The sequence below is a fragment of the Mastigoproctus giganteus genome, chromosome 11 (assembly GCF_048544385.1).
Source record: "Mastigoproctus giganteus isolate SK-2022 chromosome 11, ASM4854438v1, whole genome shotgun sequence".
Taxonomy (NCBI): domain Eukaryota; kingdom Metazoa; phylum Arthropoda; class Arachnida; order Uropygi; family Thelyphonidae; genus Mastigoproctus; species Mastigoproctus giganteus.
The window spans coordinates 30816353-30837398 of NC_143585.1; the positions used below are offsets into that span (position 1 = coordinate 30816353).

General features: G+C 39.0%; 1 protein-coding gene across 1 annotated transcript in view; it reads right to left on the bottom strand.

Moving 5' to 3' along the window:
• Positions 1 to 211: 211 nt before the first annotated feature.
• The window catches only part of LOC150077848 (tubulin epsilon chain-like), a 97599-nt gene continuing 76764 nt past the window's right edge, over positions 212 to 21046 (bottom strand). The window contains exons 10-12 of the mRNA XM_090384382.1: positions 9849 to 9989; positions 2958 to 3132; positions 212 to 367 (exon numbers count right to left, since the gene is read on the bottom strand). Of these exons, the coding sequence (XP_090240508.1) occupies positions 212 to 367; positions 2958 to 3132; positions 9849 to 9989 (472 nt within the window). The remainder of the gene's footprint in view (positions 368 to 2957; positions 3133 to 9848; positions 9990 to 21046) is intronic.

The window sequence follows — 21046 nt, forward strand, 5'->3', positions numbered from 1 at the left end:
TAACTTTTAATCAATATATATGATATAATACCCAGAAATATACATATATAACATATACAGTCCAGTTTCATTCAGTGTTCAGTGTATCTTCATCTTTTTTAAAAGGCAGTGAAGTTAAGGAGCCTACAGCTTATAATTTTTCCAAAATATCAAGTAGAAGAAAAACAAATATTAAAATCTCATCAGACATTTAAATTCATCTGTTCTCTTTTTACACAACAATTTTCAGTCTACTTAACTCTAATTCAGTGTTAGCCATTTTTTCCAAAGTTTCATACTCTTCAATAAGACTGTTGAGACTTGACAATGAAGAATCAAAAATTTCTTTTTCCATTCCTTCTACTTGGAGAAAATGATGAAGATGTGCCTGTTAGACAAATGAGACATCATGGGAACAAGTAAAGTTTAACAGTTCAACTTTTAGCAATAACTATGTCTAATAATAGTAAGTTTTTTTTTTTTTTTTTTTGTAAGAATTTTCTCTAATATAGGCAAATATACTTTTGGAACAACTGAAGAAAAAAGCACAGATTAAAGTAAACAATATGTAATTACCTGAAACTAAGACAAGAATATTTTTACATTTGCTAATAAAAAAAAAAAAGACAATCTTTAATTCTGCATACTTTACAATTTGCAACAATTGCAAAAAAAAAAAAAAAAAAAAAAAAAAAAAATACAAATGTGGCTAAAGCAAGATGGGAGGTCAAATACTACTAAAATTTTAAAATATTACACTAAAAGTAGCAGTAGTACATTTAGTATTTCTTTTATATACTGCCCTACCAATTTTTCAGCGAACCCAGTACTCTTACAACAATCATCATTAGTCTCTCTTCATAGTCAAATGAAATAGTCCAACTTTCGCAGACACGTGGTACAACAGTCTTATAGCAAGAGCTGCAATGCCTCAATAGTATTATTAAAAGATGTACCATAGGAAAGGCAGATGACATCAGTGACCTCAAAAGAGCCATAGTCACAGGTGTCCATGCAGTAGGAGTATGATCATAGGTGCTCATGTGGTGGGGAACATCATCACAGCCAACACTGGAGTTCACGCAGGTATTACTGCAGACATTATCTAGAGTCTTCAATCAAGTGATAAAAAGAACAAGTCTGGTCAGAAGATAATCTACAAATGGGACTAAAGATGTCTGGCTTGCATTACAAGCCAAAATCAAAAGGCAAGAGATAATCACCAAAAACTTCAAAACTAGATGTCAGGAACCGGCAAGCAAGGAGCTAAAGACAATGGATCTATGCAGCTGTATGACAATCTCTCAAGTCTTACATGTGAGCAAAACAGATGAATTCATTTACAGTAGTGTCAGGAATTGTAGTACTGGACATCGGTTTTTTTTTTTTTTTTTTTTTAGGAGCATTAGCAACTAAGACCATATTGCTCCGGGATATGCGGTGGTCCTACCTTGACCTTTCCGCATCCTCTGTATTTGGTGGTGACGGGCTCGAACCCCGGTCTAATCAAGAAGCGTGTGCTATGCACTGCTGCTCCTTCCCACCTGGCTACGGAGGCGCCACTGGACATTGGAGTATGGAAAACATGTAATATGGCTAATAATAAATAAATCAATAATAAAGGTTATGAGGTTATATTTCAATGCAGGCATTAAAAATATGAAAATTGTTTGCATTTCTGCATTCCATCTTTGGGCTCTGCAGTAATGGCAGCCAAAATTTTGCCCACAAAAATTTCCATATATGGTATAATACACCATTATTCATATGGCAATGGTGTATCATTTCATCAGTCAGGCAGTTAATATCACTGGGGGGGGGGGAGTGTCTCCAAATATAACAATTAAACAGAAATGTGTGCAATTTTCAAATTAGTTCTAAAGGTCATTCTCAATAGGAAAGGAATAATATCAGCAGATAGACCTACTGATTCAGTGAAAGTCTGCTTAAGAATATACAGGTAACAAACCTATCAAAATTTACTAAAATAAGTTTTTAAAATTGTTTTAGTGAGATGTCCAAGGCTATTTTCACATAACTAGGTTTTTGCAAAACTTTTAAATCTTGTTCTGTGCTTTAAATGCTTTTTGAGGCTAATATGGCTTGTTTTCAATTTATTTACTATTGTTTTCTGTGGCACTTTGTATTTCTCTGCTGCTCTTCTTCATGGCCACTAACTGCTTCAGAGACAGCTATCAGACATTCCTACAATGCATTCTTGAAACAATCCACATACCCTTCTATATGACAATCTTTTCTAATTTCTAATGCATGCTTTGAGTTCTAAGAAAAATTTACTTACATTATTAATTTAATAATGAATAAATAAATAATTACATGACATAAGGAATAGAATTTTTAAGCCAAAATCCCCCCTTCAAATGGCAAATTTGAAACAGAAACTACTGCATTATTAAAATTAAAGAGCAAGATATCCCCACCCTACCAGAGATAATTTTTTGTTTTATAAAACAATCGATTTTGTGTTTTCAAGGACCATTTGCATGTATTTATGCTGAACACACACACACACACACACACACACACACACACACACACACACACACACACACACACACACACACACACACACACACACACACACGCATATTAATTTTGAAATTCCCTTGTTAAAAGTACCAATTCTGCTACTTTTCAGCTTATCCCAGTCACATTTTCTAGGCATTTAGAAGTGCTCAAATTTTTTTTGTATTTGTGGAATACTAATTAAAATTATAAAAATATTGTGAACAAATTATATCAGATTTTGATCCACTACTTCTTTCAGTAAAGCTATTGTAGTAACTTTCAGAAACAGCTTTTGTCCTATGAGAAGAGCTGCCACTTTTTTTTTTTTTTGAAAGAAAAGAAAAAGTGAGTGGGAGGTATATATGGAATGAAGGGAAAAAAAGTTTTTTAAAAAATTATATTCACTTTTAATTGGAAATATATTTTTCTTAATATTTCTATAACTTTACCTTCTTCCTGTACATCCGCACAAATCGCTCTCTAAATCGAACAAAAGGATATCTAATACAGGTATTATTTGATAAAGTAAGGAGAGAATATGGGTGCCCAACAGGAGATACTTTGCACAGTCCTGTTTTCCATCCGTCTTGGTTCCATGGAACAAATTTTACTCCACTGCACAATCTAGTTACAGAAAGAGAGAGGGAAAAAAAACCTGTTAAAAGAAAATTTTGAATTTTGAAAAGAAGGAATAGTCAGTGCAGTAGCAACAAGGAAAATATTTGTTGAAAAATACATACGACACATTGTATGAGTAAATGCAACAAAAATTAAATATTTAATAGTATTCCATTTCTTTACTGTTTTTTTTTTTGTTATGTCTCATAGATATTACAGATAAGAGCAAAAGCCAAATAAAAGTTATTAACATAGTATTTGGATTTCTATAGGATAATTTTCATAAAAATCCTGTGGTTATAGCTGAAGTGTGCCACCTTAGGGGCAGACGAAACACAGTGCATTGCCAAACATTACTAACAAGCATATCCAGTGGAATGCTGACAGCGTGCCTTATAATACTTCCCTTTATTGGAGTTTTAATGTTTTCCTGATGGACTTCTGGTCTTTTAGACCAGAAGTCACATATATTGAGGTCAATCAAATGAAGCACTTGAAAAGCCAAAAAATGAGTAATAAATGGATTTGGTTGCTTAAAATAAGTGCAACTAAAGGAATGAGCCATCAGCATACTGTATCCACAAATTTCCTTTATTCCCTAATTGGTCTGTATGTTAATGGATGGCAAACCCATATTCCTGGAGGGAGGGTGGTGATTTACCTTTTTTTTTCTGAGATTGTCTAACAATTATGGCAAGAAAAGTTTCTTCTGTCCTGAAGGAATTTACACACAGGTTTTGTTAGAAATGGAGTGGCTACAACAGCATTTGTAGCCACTGTACTAACTATGAGGATTGCAGTAATTAGAAATATATAGTGATGCAATCCTATCATTGGATAGGCAATATGAAATAGTGTCTCAACTTGCATGAAAGCAAGTTGTGTAAATAATCACATTTTTGAAGAAAAGGAATAATAAAATCAGTGAGCATGTGACAATTATATGTACTCATTGTGATCCAAATATGAAATTAACTATGAATCCATGTTATATTTTAACAAATACTGAAGCAGTATTTTGTGGATATGTGAGAGTTATTCTCTCACATCTCAGTGTTCCATTAAACTGGAAATGTGATTTATCCACCACGCAATGTTTCAAGGACACGTTTCATACGGCTCTCACGTAGACAGATCTGTGGAATTAAAAATGTCATGTTTTTGTACAGACAGCATTGTGCTAAATCTTCTTCTGTCCATCCACATTTCTGCCTCTGTTACATCTTGATGGTTCTGTTGCATATTTGTTTAAAGATAAAGCTTATTTACTGCCATCTTGCTTTAACTCTTTTGTACTGATGACCTTAATAAATCTCATTAACACTCAGACTTCTTCACAAGATTACATATCTTTACAGGGGATAAACTTGATTCTAACCTTTTTTTGGCAAAAGCATATTATGAATACTGCTTCCTCAGCATTAAAAAAAAAAGAAAAAAAAAAAAAAAAAAAGCAGTAGGCGTCTCATTTGACGTTACTTGTATTGTAAACAGCTACTGACTCTATACACGTCACAAATCCATGCTACCATGACATATTGTTTCTATATCTGGACTAATGCCATCAACTTCTAGACTATCCAAAGGATAAAAATAGGTAGACCAGAACACCAGGATGAACTGGCCAGAAACAACAACTGATGTTACCAACAGATTCAGATTTTAAGGGGTGGGGGGGTAAAGAGAGCATTATTATTCGTGTGGGGAGTAATGATATTAAAGGAGGAGGACCCAATGATTTGCTGGATATATATATAGGACCATACTGAAAAAATGTGAGTTAGGTCAGAACGTGTATGTGTCTACAATTCTGCCCAAACATGATAGGAGGGATTATATGGTGAAAGCCTTGTGGATTAACTCAAGACTTGAGGGACACTGAAGGGGTTAAGTTTTTATCAGTGTGGCCCACACTTGCAGGTAATAGGAATCTATTTTGCAGAGGGTATTCATTTGAACAGAGGTGGTACAAGGGTTTTTGCTAGGATCACTAAGGATACCTTAAGCATTTAGGGAAACAACTAGTTGTGGGGGGGAAGGGTAATATAGGTATGCTTTTATCTGATGATATGAGTCAAAGTAATGCTTGCACACATCTCAAAAACATCTTGCCAACAAGCCTAAATAACTTCAAAGAGTGTCGTAATGGTAAACTACTAAAGAATACTTAGTCTTAATTGTGTCTACAGTAATGTCAGTAGTGTTGTCAATAAAATGGGTGAATTCAAACTCCTGCTTAGGACAACTAATGCTGACATAATAGAGCTAACAGAAACGTGGTGCCACTTGGAAATCGGCATAAACAAGTTCCAGTATGGTATGTATAATGTATTTAGGAAAGATAGGGAAGATAGAAGGGGTGGAGGAGTCCTGCTTTTTATCAAAAGCAGCCTGAGTGTTAAAAGAGCTTTTGCTGATCAGAAGTTATACCTCTTAGCCTTTACCTGGGTGAGGAAAAGGAATGTAAAGCAAGGAATTTGTACCTGAAGGGGAGAGAGTCAATGCTGCATTCCATGTAGAGGCACTTCAAGGACTACTGAAATGCATTTTCTGGGTGAGATGCAATTTCGAGAGAAAGGCAGCTGGTTCTTGTTGCATGACAATGCCCCTACAAATTCTGAACTTGTGAAGACATTTCTGACAAGTTGATCTGTACAATGACAACATGGCATTGTACAGATCAATCTTCCACCCCATTCACCTGATCTAGAACCAGCAGACTTTCCCAAGGTGAAGACTGCCCTCAAAGGAAAGAGAATTCGGGATGTTGAGGACAAAAAGAAAAATGTAACTGCTGAACTGAACATCATTGCTTTGGATGTCTTTGCTGACTCTTTCATAAACTTTTATAATGGTGTAATTAGTGCATTCAATCAGGTGGTGATTACTTTGAATAAAAATAAAACCATTTTTGAGCAGCTCCTTCACTTTGTGTTATTTTTATTGTACTGGTTCAGGAACTTTATTGCCACACCTTGTATATACCATTAAAAAAATATAGTATGAGGAGGATGCCGAAATGGATTAATACAGAGCTGACCAGTTTAACAGAGCAGTAAAAGATAGCACGAGAAAGTTACAGATGATGAAAGGTACATGCTCCTTGACTGATCTGTAGTAAAGTTAAAATTACTGTTTCTCTGGACAAACAGAAAACAAATATGTTGAGGTAGAATCTTTTAATAAGGTAAATTAAAGCAAAAAACAAACAAATGAAAACAAATTAATACAGAAGCTTTCAAGTCAAGGAGACTCTTCATCAGCTGAAATACATTAGCACGAAATCAAAGCATGCCCGGTCAGGTCATATGAAGTGTGGCACGAGTGCAAGCAACAATTACTGGTTGGAGCTAAACATTTGTAGCTACGATTGCATAGTGAGTACATGGGGGGGGGGTGCCAACGTTCATTACACTGGAGGATAACTGCTTCCATAATAGGATGAATATATGCTCCTTTATTTCGATTAAAAGTAGTATGGCAACCTGATATATGGAGTGATTCTAGTCACAATTGCTGGTGGTAATTTTGCGAGTGGTCGATGACTTCGATGTCTCGGCATGGCTCAAGATCATGTCGAGACGACCTATAATGCTGCGTGACCGGTGAGTGCTCCGAATCAGCAGACCGGATTTCCCTCTCATGTTCTGAGATCCAGTCTATGAGTCTTCTGTTAAATTTCCAAATGTAACAACCACCACAGTCATGGCAAGAAATGTGATACACCGAGCTGCTCTGTAACAGGGAGGAGAATCAGCATTTTCATTCTCGAGAGGAGCGATTGCAGTTTTTTGCCTGGTAGCTGTAAACATTTTATCCGGTGGGTGCATAGGATTTTAGAGAAGCATTGCAATACACCAGGGTAATAGGGGATAAAGGTGGTTGAGATCATGTTATCATTGTGGGAGGCTCTAGGGTGTGCTGTGAGCTCGAAGGCCTGCAGACCACATTTGTCTAGGGCACAGGTAGGGTAGCCACATTTGGATGGATCCGATCACTTGCAAAATTACCACCAACAATTGTGGCTAGAATCACTTCATATATCGGGCTGCCATGTGGTGCTTTTAATCTAAATAAAGGAGCAGGTATTCATCCTATCAATCATGGAGGCAGTTATCCTCTAGTGTGATGAATGTAGTAGAGGATAACTGCATGCACGAATGCAATTATCCTCTAGTGCTATGATTGCATAGTGCACACATGGGGTACATTGGCACAGACCCCATGTATGCACTATGCAATCATAGCTACAAACGTCTAGCTCCAACCAGTAATTGTTGCTTGCACTCATGCCACACTTCACATGACCGAGCATTCTTTGTTTTTGTACTAATGTATTTCAGCGGATGAAGACTCTCCTTGACTTGAAAGCTTCTGTATTAATTTGTTTTTTGCTTTAGTTTACCTTATTAAAAGGTTCTACCTCAACATATTTGTTTTCCGTTTGTCCGGAGAAACAGTAATTTTAACTTTGTCGTGAATACCGCATTGAGAGGCCTTTTTAACCTTAATCTGTAGTAATACCACAGATAAGGTTAGAGGCCAAGGCTAAGTATAAGAAAGCACTGGCAAAATGAGCAAAGAATGGGGATAAGAAGTTTTTAATTATGTGAATACAAAACAGAAGAAATTAATCAGATTGGATCCTTGTTTACTAGGTTTGGTAAAGTATTATATAACCAAGCTAACATTGCTGATGAACTGAATAGGTATTTCACATTGGTCTTTACTGACAAAAGACCCTTTTTGCTGAGGAGAGGCTGGGCAAGTGAGGTTGGGAGATGAAATTACAGATGCCTGTTTATTAGAAAAACTTTCAAGCCTAAAGGCAAGTAATGCTCCTCGAGTTGATGGCATATACCCAGTAATTTTAAGGGAGGTGGCCAGAGAGTTCAGTGAACTACTGAGGTTAATTATGAGGACATCAATGGACTCAGAAGAGATTCCTTTGGATTGGAGAAGTGCCAGCATGTTGCCAATACATAAAGGTGATTCTAAGAATGAAGTCGGTAACTACAGACCAGTTAGTCTGACTTCAGTGGTAGGGAAAATCTTAGAGGCAATCCAGGAACATTTAGATAGAAACGGCATTCTGAAGGACATACATGGTTTTGTTAAGGAAAATTCGTGTTTAAGTAACCAAAGCTATCTTGACACAGTTATTCATGAACTGGATGTAGGGAACAATTTCTATGTAGTTAATTTCGATTTTAGCAAGGCATTTGACCCAGCCCCTCACAAGAAGTTAGTTTATAAGCTGGAACATGTTGGAATTACTGGAAAGATTCTAAGCTGGATTATAGGGAGGCTGCAAGGCAGAAGGCATTGTGATTAATGGATATTCTTCAGATTAGTTTATCAAAAGTGAGATCACCCAAGGATCAGTTTTTGGACCACCATTGTTTCTGATTTTCAGAAACAACATTGATGAAAGCACAGAGGGCATGATGCCAAAATTTTTGGATGATATAAAGATTGGAAGTCATTAGTGATTAGTCAAGCAGTGCTCCTTCAGAATGACTTTAACAGGCTTCAAGAATGGTCAGAAAGTGACAGCTGTGTTTTAATGCAGCAGAATGCAACATCTTACACTTGGGGAATAGCAACCCAAAATAACTTATACACTTGGTGGGGTTAAATTAAAAAGTAGAGGAAGAAAGGGATGTGGAAATTATAATATGGGCATATGAAGTTCTCGAGCAGTGTAAACTGGGGCCAGGGAATACCATGGTGTCCTATCAATCATTTATTGAACAATATCCTGTAGAGAAAGGTCGTCGTAATCCCAATTTATAAGGGAATTATACTACGACATTTAAAATACTGTGTTGAAGTATTGGAGACCTGAAAAAAGACATTGATCTAAAGATGGGCAACTTGTATATTGAGACCAGCATAAGGACAACTGTATGAGGAAAGACTTTGATTATGTGGGCCACCAGGCACCTTAGAAGGAACCTGAATGAGCTTTATAAGGCTCTCAGAGGGGTTAGTAAAAGAATGATGGCTGAATTTATGACTGTTATAAAGACTTTCAAAACTAGGAGCCATAAATTCAAATTACAGGGAAGAGGTTTAGGCTAGATTGTAGGATGTTTACAGATATTTTCATGGGCATTGTTCATCTGAATCAGGAAGTTCACCTCTCTCTTCCACACAAGTCTGAATATGTACATCAGCTAGCCAACATTTGTTCACAGTTCAACTCCAAATTCAAACTTTTCCTCATCCATCACTTGTACTTCTACACTTTGGAACAATCTTCCTTCATACATATTTCCTGAAAGTTAAAATCTACAGAAATACAAGCCCAACAATCAACAAGTATCTTCTTGTTTTCTCAATCTTCGTTATGTGTGGGATAACTAAATTTCTCTCAAACAACTACCTGGTTTAATTCTTATGAAAAATAATTACCATGAAGGAAATATTTCTAAGTTTTGGGGAGAAAATAAAGCAGGGGATTTTGGTACAAAACAGTTGTAATAAGCTTTATTTTCACTATCTAACTTTACTTAGTGACAGTTTTTTTGTTAAAACAGCCAGTTTTGTCAGTAAAGACTAATCTAGTTATGTTCTACCCTAGTTTTTTTTTTTTTTTTTTTTTTCATATCTTTCATTCCTGGAAGAAGACAGTTAAGCCATACTGCTAAATCACCTTTAAAAAATATTAACCCCCAAAACCTAACAATGGACATTAATCAAGCAAATTATATCTTTACCTTTCGATGTTTCGCCTTACATCAGAAAGATGTACTTGACCTCGCACAAGTAATGCACAAGCTAAATAGACACCTGACCGGGCTTCAACACTTACCAGATGATTGCAACACGAAAAGGCTTCTGTGAACATTTGATCTAGTCTAAAAATAAAACACAATTCTTTAAACTGCCTTCATTTAAAGATCCTTTCCCTAAAAATTATCAAATATAGAAAAAATAAAATAACCACTTCTACATATTCCTATAGTTCTATGAAATTAAATTTATTTAACCTTTTTCTAAGCTAAATAAATAACTAGGCATATAAATTAAGTTTTTAATCTTTTAATCTTAAAGGGAAAAAAAATTGGACTGGCTGACTGTGATGCTGATAATGCACTTCTTATTCTTCTCATGAAGCATCTTCATTAAACAAATTTGACTCCTATGCAGAATGAATATTTATGGATAACTTTTTTTTTCCCTAGCAGAATGTAGCTTGCAAAATAGTCCTTTTGATGTCATTGTCATGTTTCCAATCATGATCATTATCTGAGATAAATTTTACCGTCAAGATTTTCCTGGGTGGATCTTCTATGTCAGCTGATTCTACTATACATGCTGTTAAATCAACTCCTGGGCTTGAATGGTGTTTCCTTCATGAGAGTAGAGGAGTTCATGCACATCATAAGGTCAACTCTGTTGAACCTTATAGTCAGTGATGTCTAGGTGATGTCAGTACAAGCCACTGACATCTCAGATATGAAACAAATGTTATTGATGGCTTCAGGCCATACTTCGTGACAAACAGAGTGCAGCCATCACCTGATAACAAGATTCCAAAAGTTTTAGTGGGTTTATCTTACTTCTAAGCCACACCTCAGAATACTGAGGTGGGACTTAGAAGGAAGCTGAATGACGTTGCTGATTGCCTTCATAATGTCATAAGGCTTTTAAGGGTCCTTATTAACTGACAGGCTGAAACTCTGAGGGTTAAAGTGTCTCCCTAACTTCACCATTTTAGTGATATAGGGGAACTGTGCTGGAGTAAAGGTTCATATTGCATTATTGTCTCACTAATCTCCATATTTTTTTTTTTTTTTTTTGGTAGTTGTTGGCACATCGGCTTCTGTGGCCATAATGCACCTCCCAAGGTTTTTGCAGTACTTTGATCCAAGCCCGAGGCAGGATTCGAACCCGCGACCTTTGGGTTGCCAGGCAGGCACTTTATCCACCCAGCTAGCCCGGTCGGCAATCTCCATATAAACACAATAAATTCTACTTAACAAAATAATCACATGGTTTAATTAGCATTTTTTTCCCCCACTCCCTAAACCTTATTTCAAATAAAAAAAACTTATGAAGACTTATGTTTAATGACTCAACCACAATTTAAAGAATGGGCTATACATAACATACAGAAAAACATTAGTTTTAACAGATTACACGGTGGCACGGACTGTCTGTTAAAATAAAAAGAAATGTCCAATTTAAGTTCAGTAAGTTATTTTGGAGATTGAATACAAGTTCAGTAAGTTATTTTGGAGATTGAATACAAGTTCAGTAAGTTATTTTGGAGATTGTTAGTACAACAGCTACTATGGCTATAATATGTCAAACTCATGGTGTAGTTATTACTTTTCACTGGATACTGTTAAAAAAATTTTGCCCAAAAAAAAAAAAAAAAATTTTTTTTTTTTGGGCAAAATAACTGGATCTTAAATATTCGTAATAACTGGATCTTAAATATTCTTTTAGCAGCATGGTGCACAGGTATACCAAGAAATGGAAATTGGTGAAATAATGAACACTTCAAACTGAATGAAGTGTAATGTGGCTTTATTTTCTTAAGCTTTTAAGAAATTAGTAGTAGTAGCAGTGGCATTTGATGCAAGAAATGCAAGTGTATGAGCTTATGCAGCATCAGCCAAAAAAAAAAAAATCACACCATTCCCTGTCCAGTTCCTCCTTAAATTTATTCAACCTATCAACTTCCACAACGACAGATGGAAGTTTGTTCCAGCAATTAACCACCCGCTGGCTAAAGGCAAATTTCCGCACATCTAATCTACATCTGTCTTCTCTTAATTTGAATTTATGCCCCCTTAAGTTCGTAATCTGAACAAATGGAAGGATCCCATCAGAATTCAGCGTGCTCAACCCATTCAAGGCCTTATATACCTCAATCAGATCACCGCGCAGGTGCCTAGTCTCCAGCCACTGCAATTTGCAGAACTTAAGCCTCTCTTGGTAAGAGGATCCCTTCATTCCCCTCACCAATCTTGTTGCCCTTCTCTGTACACGCTCAAGTAAATCTACATCCTTCCTAAAATGAGGCCTCCAGACCTGTATGCAGTACTCAAGGTGTGGCCTGACCATTGCCTTATACAGAGGGATAATCACCCCCTTTTCCCTGCTAGAAAAATTCCTATATATCATTGACAAAACCCCATGACCTGCCCTGGCAGCCTGTCTGCATTGCTCAGAAAACTTCATATCTGACTGCACAATTACTCCCAGGTCTTTTTCATTTTCTACCACCTTAAGTGTAGTACCACACAGTTGGTACGTTTCTCTGGGGTTACTTCTACCCATATGCAATACTTTGCATTTGTCAAGGTTAAACTTCAGTTGCCACTTCTTAGCCCATCTGCCCAAATTATCTAGATCCTGTTGCAGTAGCACACTGCCATTACTATCATTAACAACCCTGCCAACCTTTGTATCATCTGCAAACTTCGACATTAAGCCTGATATACCTTCATCAATATCATTGATAAATATACAAAACAACAGTGGACCTAACACCAAACCCTGTGGGACTCCACTAATAACATTAGTCCAAGAAGAGCAGCACCCATTGATTACCACCCTCTGTCTTCTCCCACTTAACCATCCTTTTATCCATTGTAGCAACTTACCCTTAATACCATTCTGCTCCAATTTGTACAATAGTCTTCCATGCGCAACAGTGTCAAAAGCTTTCCTGAAATCCAAATATATGATATCAAAATTATTTTTTGCATCCAGTTCCTTTGTAACCACATCATAATATCCTATCAAATTTGTCAGACAAGACTTTCGCTTAACAAACCCATGCTGTGTCTCAATTATTGCTGCAGTCTTGTCTAGATGATCCTGCAATGCATCTTTAACCAGTGACTCCATTATTTTACCCGGAACAGAAGTTAAACTAACTGGTCTGTAATTACTCGTGTCACCCTTCGATCCCCCCTTTGTGAATTGGGGATACATAGTGTGCATAGTGTTAGGGTCAGGCGCCACCTGTGATTTCTCACATCTGCGCCATATGTACGCTGTGAAGAAATACAGAACTACTGTAAATGCCAGAAAAGTGTTGTCTGTTGTATATGACATATTGCGTTAGGTTCTGTTGGGTGTCCTGGCATTTGGCCGCAGGGCCCCTGGTGGGACCTCACGTTGCCCGCACACACCGCTAGGAGGTAGCCAGGCTGCCCATTATTCTCTGGCTAGTCTCCGCCAGGGTTGCCTGAGCGTCCTGGACGAAGACCAAGTTAAAAAAAAAAAAAAAAAAAAGAAAAAAGAAAAGAGAAGAAGAGAAGAGAAGGTCTGGGGAACAAGAGGAAGAGGGATCTGAATGTGAGGAACAAGCTAAAGTGGACAGATAGAGAAGGCAGTCCACCCGAGTAAGGAGAAATAGGGGATGGGTAGAGGGATCAAAAGTCACAGGGGCAGGCGCCACTGTGCGAGTGCCAAAGGCCAAGCACTCTCTGGGAGTCAGCTTTTCAAGGAGTGCCAACCATGATGATGCCAGCATAGTATTTTAATCTTCAGTCTTACTCTTTTATCAGTTTGGGAAAATGCTATCCGACCCCAGTTTGTGTTTGCACTTGAAGGTCGTTGTTCTGAGCAGCTCTAAGTTCAGCAAACTTTGCCCGTCTGATGGTAAAGACAGCTTGTGCGTAACTCGTTAAGGCTTTGTATGTCGTTTCATTCTGAAGCAGGTATGTTTCATGATTACGAGGGTTCTCCTGGATTTCAGTTAAAAATTTGAGCCTACAATCATCGTAAGCAGGGCACTCATACATGAGATGCCCCCATGACTCCTCTTCGCCACAGTGGCAGAATGGATTGCTTTCAATTCCCATTGCTGTCAATTTTTGTTGAAAGGGCCCATGTCCTGTGATCAGGAATGTAACTTGCAGACCAGGTGAAAACCAGGAAGGAGACTTCGGGAAAGTCATGTCAATGGATGGGAGGAATCTTCTGGTAATTTCTCCTTTGGGCGTGGTTTCCCATGAATGCTGCCAAATTCCTTGAAGGTGTGTGAAGATACGTTTTCTTTCTTGTTTCAGGTCATTGGTAAGTTGCAGTTGAAGATTTAACAACTGTGTCGGAATTCCCTTCTTTAATCGATGGTAAAGTCCCCTTTTAATCACCTCAAGATAGAGTGGCAAGCATCCAGTAATAGCCTGTAGGGCAGGGGTGCTGACAGTGCGACATGCCCTGCAGATAGATAACATCATGAATCTTTGTATTGAGTCAAGTTTACGCTTGTTCTTTTCCAGGATAGCCTTTGTACACCAAACTGAGGCTCCATAACACACAATTGGGAGAAACGCCGCTTTATAGATGAGTGACAAAGCTTTATGCTTCAAACCCCAGTCCGCTCTGCTGACTCTTCTTATCATAGCCGTATACTTTCGGATTTTTGTGGATAAGTACTTCAGATGAGAGTGAAAGGTAAGACCGGTGTCAATGTAGATTCCCAGGTATTTGACTTCTGTGTAGAGACGTATAGGGATGTTATTTAACTTCATTGTTGGAGGCCTGCGTATTTGTAGCTTTCCTTTGAGGAGAATCGATTTTGTTTTCTCACCAGAAATTGAGAGGTTGTGGAGTGCTGCCCAGTTTTGGAGCTTTTCCAGAGCTGTATTTGCTTTTGCTTCCAGTGCCGCTCTTGTGTCACCTTGCACCACCAGAACAAGATCATCAGCGAAGGCTAAGGGTCTGGCTCCACCCAGGTCAAACCCCAGGAACTCGTCCAGAACAATGGACCAGAGAAATGGCCCAAGGACAGAGCCCTGGGGGCAACCCCGGTGAACGCATCTTGTCATAGTCTGGTATTTGTTTACAACTTGTAATTTTCTATTGCTGAGATAGGATTTTAGACTATTGTATAGGTTTTTGGACGTGTTTGCCTGCCGAAGCCTCCGAAGGACACTCGGCCACCACAGTCGATCGAAGGCACCAGCAAAGTCCACCATGATGGCTAGAGTATACTTTGAAGTTGTATGTGTGGCCTGGGTAATCAAGTTGTGTATAGCGTCTTCAGTGCTGGAGCCTGTCTTGAATCCAAACTGACATGGTGAGGTGAGTTGCTTATCGGTATAGCAGATGGAAAGGCGATACAGCAGAAGTCGTTCTAGAAGCTTGGCCAAAACGGAGAGCAGAGCAATTGGTCGGTAGGAAGCAGGAAGTTGGGGCGGTTTATCTGGATTTTTCAGGATCAGCTTGAGAGTAGCAGTCTTCCAGGGTACAGGGAAAGTTCCTTCAGCAAGGCACCTGTTGAGGAGGCTCAAGAGTGTGGTGGGATAGACTTCAGCGAATTTCTTGACTACGTCGACTTCGAGTAAGTCAGCACCTGGCGTTTTGCCATCTTTCATTTTAGCCAGAGCCATATTCATCTCTAACATAGTGAAGGGCGGTTCCGTAGCCTCTGGCTGATAAGCTTGATTACTGTCGATGAACTGCTGCTGCTCCAGTGACATCGCTGTAAATTCAGTAGGGTAAATGGAATCAAGAATATTGTTTATTGAGTCAGACCAGGTAAAGGTTGAAGAGCCATCCGGTTTGAGAGTTGTACTAAGAACCTCACCTCTAGGCAGCCTATTGGTGACGATGCGGAACACGATGCCCCATGGGTCTTCATTGCCAATAGTAGAGACCAGGGTGTGCCATGATTCCTTCTTACACTTACGAATTTCCTTGGTGTACATGTTTCTAACTACCCGATATGCCTCCCGGGCAGCTTCAACCTCATGTGGGGGAAGATGAGCACGTGCACGTTGGTAAGTTTTCCTGGCTTGTTGTGCCCTCTTTCTTAAGTCCCGAAGGTCTGTATTCCACCAGGGGACAGCATAGCGGCATGGCCTCCTACGCGGAATGGACAGATCACAGGCACTTTTGATGATGGTAGTAATATTGCGTACACAGTGATCTGGCGAGAGTGAAGCCGGTAGAGGAACATCATCCGGTAGCCTTCTGGACAGTTCCACAAGGAAGCGTTGCCAATCCGCTTTTTTGGTATTATAACGCACAATGTCCTTTGGAATCGATGCGACGCGTTCCACCGAGCGAACAAGGGAGAATGTGATCGCTCTGTGGTCTGAAGTGGTCCAGGACTCCTGGACCGTCCAGCCGGAAAGTTTGTTGGCTGTCAGGCGTAGCCATTGTGATATCAATTTCGCTCTCCCAGAGTGGGCCACTGTAAGTGGGTAGATGTCCTGGGCGGTTTAAGATTTGTAAGCCTGATGTGAGGATAAGGTCCTCCAGTCTTGAGCCATTTCCTAGGGCATTCCTATCTGGTGCCTGACTGTGCCAGAGTGGCGAGCGACAGTTTGAGTCCATGCCTATCAGTAGATGCCCACCCGGGAGGAGCTGGAGTGCCATTTCAATCAGAGAGATCGCAGCAGTGATGTCTTCACCTGGATGGCTGTAGAGAGAGAGGATGAACAGTGATCCAAGAGATGTCATGATTTGGGCACAGGCACTGATGGAAGTGCATAGTGGGGTGATCTTGGTTGCTGTGATATCAGGGTTTCTGATGACAATCGCAGCCCATGGTTGGTCATTTGTACAGTGGATAATTTTATATGATGAGGGGTAGCCCATAACCACCCCAGAGCGAACATAGGGCTCCTGGAGCAGGATTAGATCTATTTGTTTTTCCTCAGCCTTTATCTTCAGCTGGTCTGCAACAACTCTTGCTCTCTGTGCGTTTAATTGTACAATTCTTATCTCTAGTTGGTAATTGGGAGAAGGAATTCTATCCATAATTTATTCGCATTTGGTAAAGACTCTTTACTTTTAGATAGACAGGGCAGTTGGTATCTCGGATGGAATGTTGGTGTGGAGCCTTTGCAGCCTTGCAATTTGCGCAGCTTGGCGGCTGATCTCTGACAGGACAATCCTTATAGTCGTGTCCCTTTTGGGCACAGTGGCCACATGTGGATTCACGCTGATTGCAAGTATGTGAGGTATGGCCAAAGCGGAGACACCTGTAACATCTGCGGACAGGAATATATTCTTTGAATCTATGGCTGCCCCATCCAATGAATATTCTGTTTTGAGCTCCCAGAATTTGCCATGCTCTGGTTGATAGTTCGATTACCCAGTTTACGTTTGTAGGTGACTTGGTCTTCGTTTTGTATTTCGGAATAATATCATCCACGCTAGCCTCATCTTGCAGGTATATACTTAGATTTTTATTAAAGATCTCGGCTTTGAGCTCCTCTGGTGTTAAGCTCTTGTCCACATCAAAGATCACAATTGAAGGCCCTTTTTTCTTTGGGGCTTCTGCCCTAAGCCCGAAATTTGTCATGTCGGCATTATTCAGGATGGTTTGTGCCTCCTCCCTGGTGTCTGTTTCTATTAAGACTCCTGGATGCCTGGTCTTTCTAATACTCTTTATTTTTACAGTTTTCATCTGCTCCTTGAAGTTTTTTGTCAGTGCTTCCTTGACCGCTTCACTGGTATCTAAATGTGCGTCTTCCACTGGTTTAACCAAAATAACATGTGATTCAGGCTTTCTTACCGCATTTCGGTTTTGTACTTTTCCTGGTTGGTTAGGCACATATTGAGCTCCATTCCTCAATGCCGTTGAAAAGGAGCGAGAGCGTTGTTGCATTTGTTTTTCTCCCTCCTGTGTGAGAACTTCGATTTTTGCTTTCAGCCTCTCGTGGTCGACGTGCAATTTTTGGACCACTGTCTCCATTTTACTGAATATCTCTATCACGTCAGTTCTAATGGCAGCAGTAATTCTACTTGATTGCTTAGCCATGTATTTTTCTAGGGTTCCTCTAATGGCAATAATCTGTTCCACTGGAGTCCCAGTCAACGGGGGAACCTGGGTAATAGGGGGTTCCTGACTCTTTTTTCCTTCATGCTCAGTTTCCTGACTCTTTTGTTCTTCATGGTCAGATTCGCTGAATGATTCATTGGCAGCCTCTTCAGAGACTTCCTTCGTTGTTCGGACGTCTGTAGCAGACCTTCTTCTACCCTTCTCTTTCTTCTTGGCCTTGGGCTTTGTAGGTTTATTCATACCTTCCCCAGTTGCCGGGGCCTCATTCCTTGAGCGGATTGGGTAATCCGTCTGTCCCTTAACATCAGTTCAACTTCAGTGTCGCTCATGTTGTTTTAGTGGGTATCTGGATTAACGAGAGGAATACGGATAAACGATTTTCTACTCGTAGTAAGTTGAAGCAGAGCTCGTTGTAATTGCCAAAAAAACCACAAGTAAGTGGTCAAATAGGGGCTGAACTAAGCTGGCGATTTTTTGGAGGCTGACTTCAATGTTTTAGAAAAATATATTTACATACATTGAAAATAAATGATCAAGTAGGGTAAATTTGTAAGCTCTGGAGATAAATTACCTTATTGTATAGCTTGCCCTTCTTAAGTTCAAACAAGTAAACAACAAACACGGTGCACTATTAGCTACTTTCTATTTCCTGAGAAACAAAAGGCAGAGGGTTGGAGCCTTGTTGCTGGAGGCAGGGATTAGCCTAATTGCGAGTACGTGCAGCAGGGTGGCATTCGCTCTAAGTGCTATGATACACGTGCATCCAGTCACTACTGCTAAAGCATATAATTATGTCTATCTAAAATTATCAAAAGTAAGTTTACCTCAAAAATTCGGGGCCGATAGTTGGAACTTTTGTATAGATGACATCTTTAGCTTTCAGGATATTCGAAATAATCTACACTTGGTTGCATAATTGCACTTGAAATTAAAGGAAATGTAAGAGCACAAAATCACTAGACTGACACACTCACCGACCCGACCGAGTTCTTCGAATTGGGGATACATTTGCACATCTCCAGTTCGTGGGAACCTCCCGAGTCCAAGGACGCTCTCATAATTATGGCTAAGGGTTTGCTTAGTTGCTTTGCCGCCTCCTTTAATATAACTGGATAGATCCCATCCACCCCAGGTGCTTTTCTTATGTTTAACTATAACAATTTCTCCTCCACTTTGCTTTCAGTTATTACAAAATCATTAAGTATCCTGCTACAATTTGATAACCTTCTGCCATTTTCAAACCTTAATAATTCCTCACGTGTGAATGTAGATGCAAAATACTCATTCAGTTTGTTTGCTATCTGAGCAGGATCATCAACAGTCGAACCATCGATGTCAAGTGGACAGATCAGATTCATCCCCTTCCTTTTAGAGTTTATATAAGTAAAGAAATCCTTGCTGTTTTACTTAGCATCTTTTGCCATCTTTCTTAGCATCTTAAGCTCTATATACGGAAACAGCACTAGCCAAGAAATCACAAGGCATGAAAAAGCTGCCTCACTGAGAATAATCTGTAATTTTTTAAGAAATTAAAGGCAGATTACTCTCCACATAGGTTGAAGTGCTCATTGTTTCACTAATTTCCATTTTGTAATAACTGTGTTTTCACACTATGTAGTGTTTATTGCAATTTCACATTTGATTGCAAAGGGTTTATTTGTTTAAAGAAGGTGAAAACAACAGATATACTATTTCTATCATCTAGAATTGTCTTTAATATTAGGGGATACCATTACTATTAATTAATATACAAAGTTATTTGAAGTCTCTTGCAAATTTTGAATAATCCAGCACAATATGTTAGACAAGTTCCATTGTGTTATAGTTTGGCCATTTGTGGAGGATCCTCTGCTCTAAGTAGGTATGAATGAGTAATGTTAGTATGACCAATCCTTAATCTAGCTGAGACTACCACTTCTTGCCTGCTTGATCTTAGGCTGGTTTTCTGTGACTGTGGTGTCTGTTTAATTTGCAGTAGTTTTTTACTATGTAATCATGCCATTTTTCTTTCCAGTGTTTCATACTATTCATACTTGTCCTGATAACTAACTTGTAGTCTGTGTAAGGAATGCTGAAGGATATATTGAGCATATCAATAGTCAATTTGGCTGCTCAACCTGCTTGTTCATTAGCACTTATCTTTACATGTTCTGGCACCCAACAGAATCATGTTTTTTGTTTTGCCTGTCCAACTAGTGCATCTTGAATTTTCCAAGGGACTGAATATGTAATGGTGATAGTGTTTCATAGAGCTTGTAAGAGGCTGGAGAGCCTATAAATATTATGCCATTTGTGACTGATTTGTACTTAATGCCTACCATACTGACTGTAGTTAAGCTGGAGAAATACTGCATTTCACTGGAAGTTGTCTGAATAAAATACCTTCTCGAAACAAAGTTGCTGTTCCTATTTTGATGTGTTTTTGAGCCATCTGTATATATATCCAAGTGTATTGTGGAAATTGAGTTTTACAGGCTGCATGTAATTTCTAAAATTACCAACAATTATGTAATTGTTGGTAATTTTGTGGTAGGATGCTGTCCTCTACTTGTGAAGGTCAAGATGACATTACTGGTTGAATTCTGGTACATATGCTATTTTGTTAAAATTTTCTAATTTGTAGCAGTTCTAGAAAGCATATTCCATTGGGACAAATGACCTTTGGCCAATATATCTATAAGTTTTCCCAACATGGAGCATATAAAGCATCCTGTGCTGAATAACCAGTTATGGATAGAGGATTTGTACTGGTGAAGTCTGGAATGTTCCCAAAACTATATGTAATGCACTGTGATTTAATGGATATGACTATTGCCTTATATGGGGCTTAGAGGGAAACAGGTATTCTGTGTGTTATCAGACACTCAGTCTAAAACACTAATGGATCCAATATCTTTCTATTACAGAAGATTTAGGAGAAGTCCAGTTGGCCTGCCTCCCTAAAATCCACTCATGTACACCTTCTCGATGGTAAGCCCTATTACGTCACTTAGGTGGCAACGAATGTGTAGAGTGGTTCTCTTCAAGACGCCTGGTCAGCGTGAAGAGGAAAAGACCAAACCCTCTATCAAATGACAGTACGATGAAACAAATGGCCCTCAGTCCCCAAGTGGTTTTCACTCCCCCTCTTATGGCAGCGAGAGGATCAGAGTG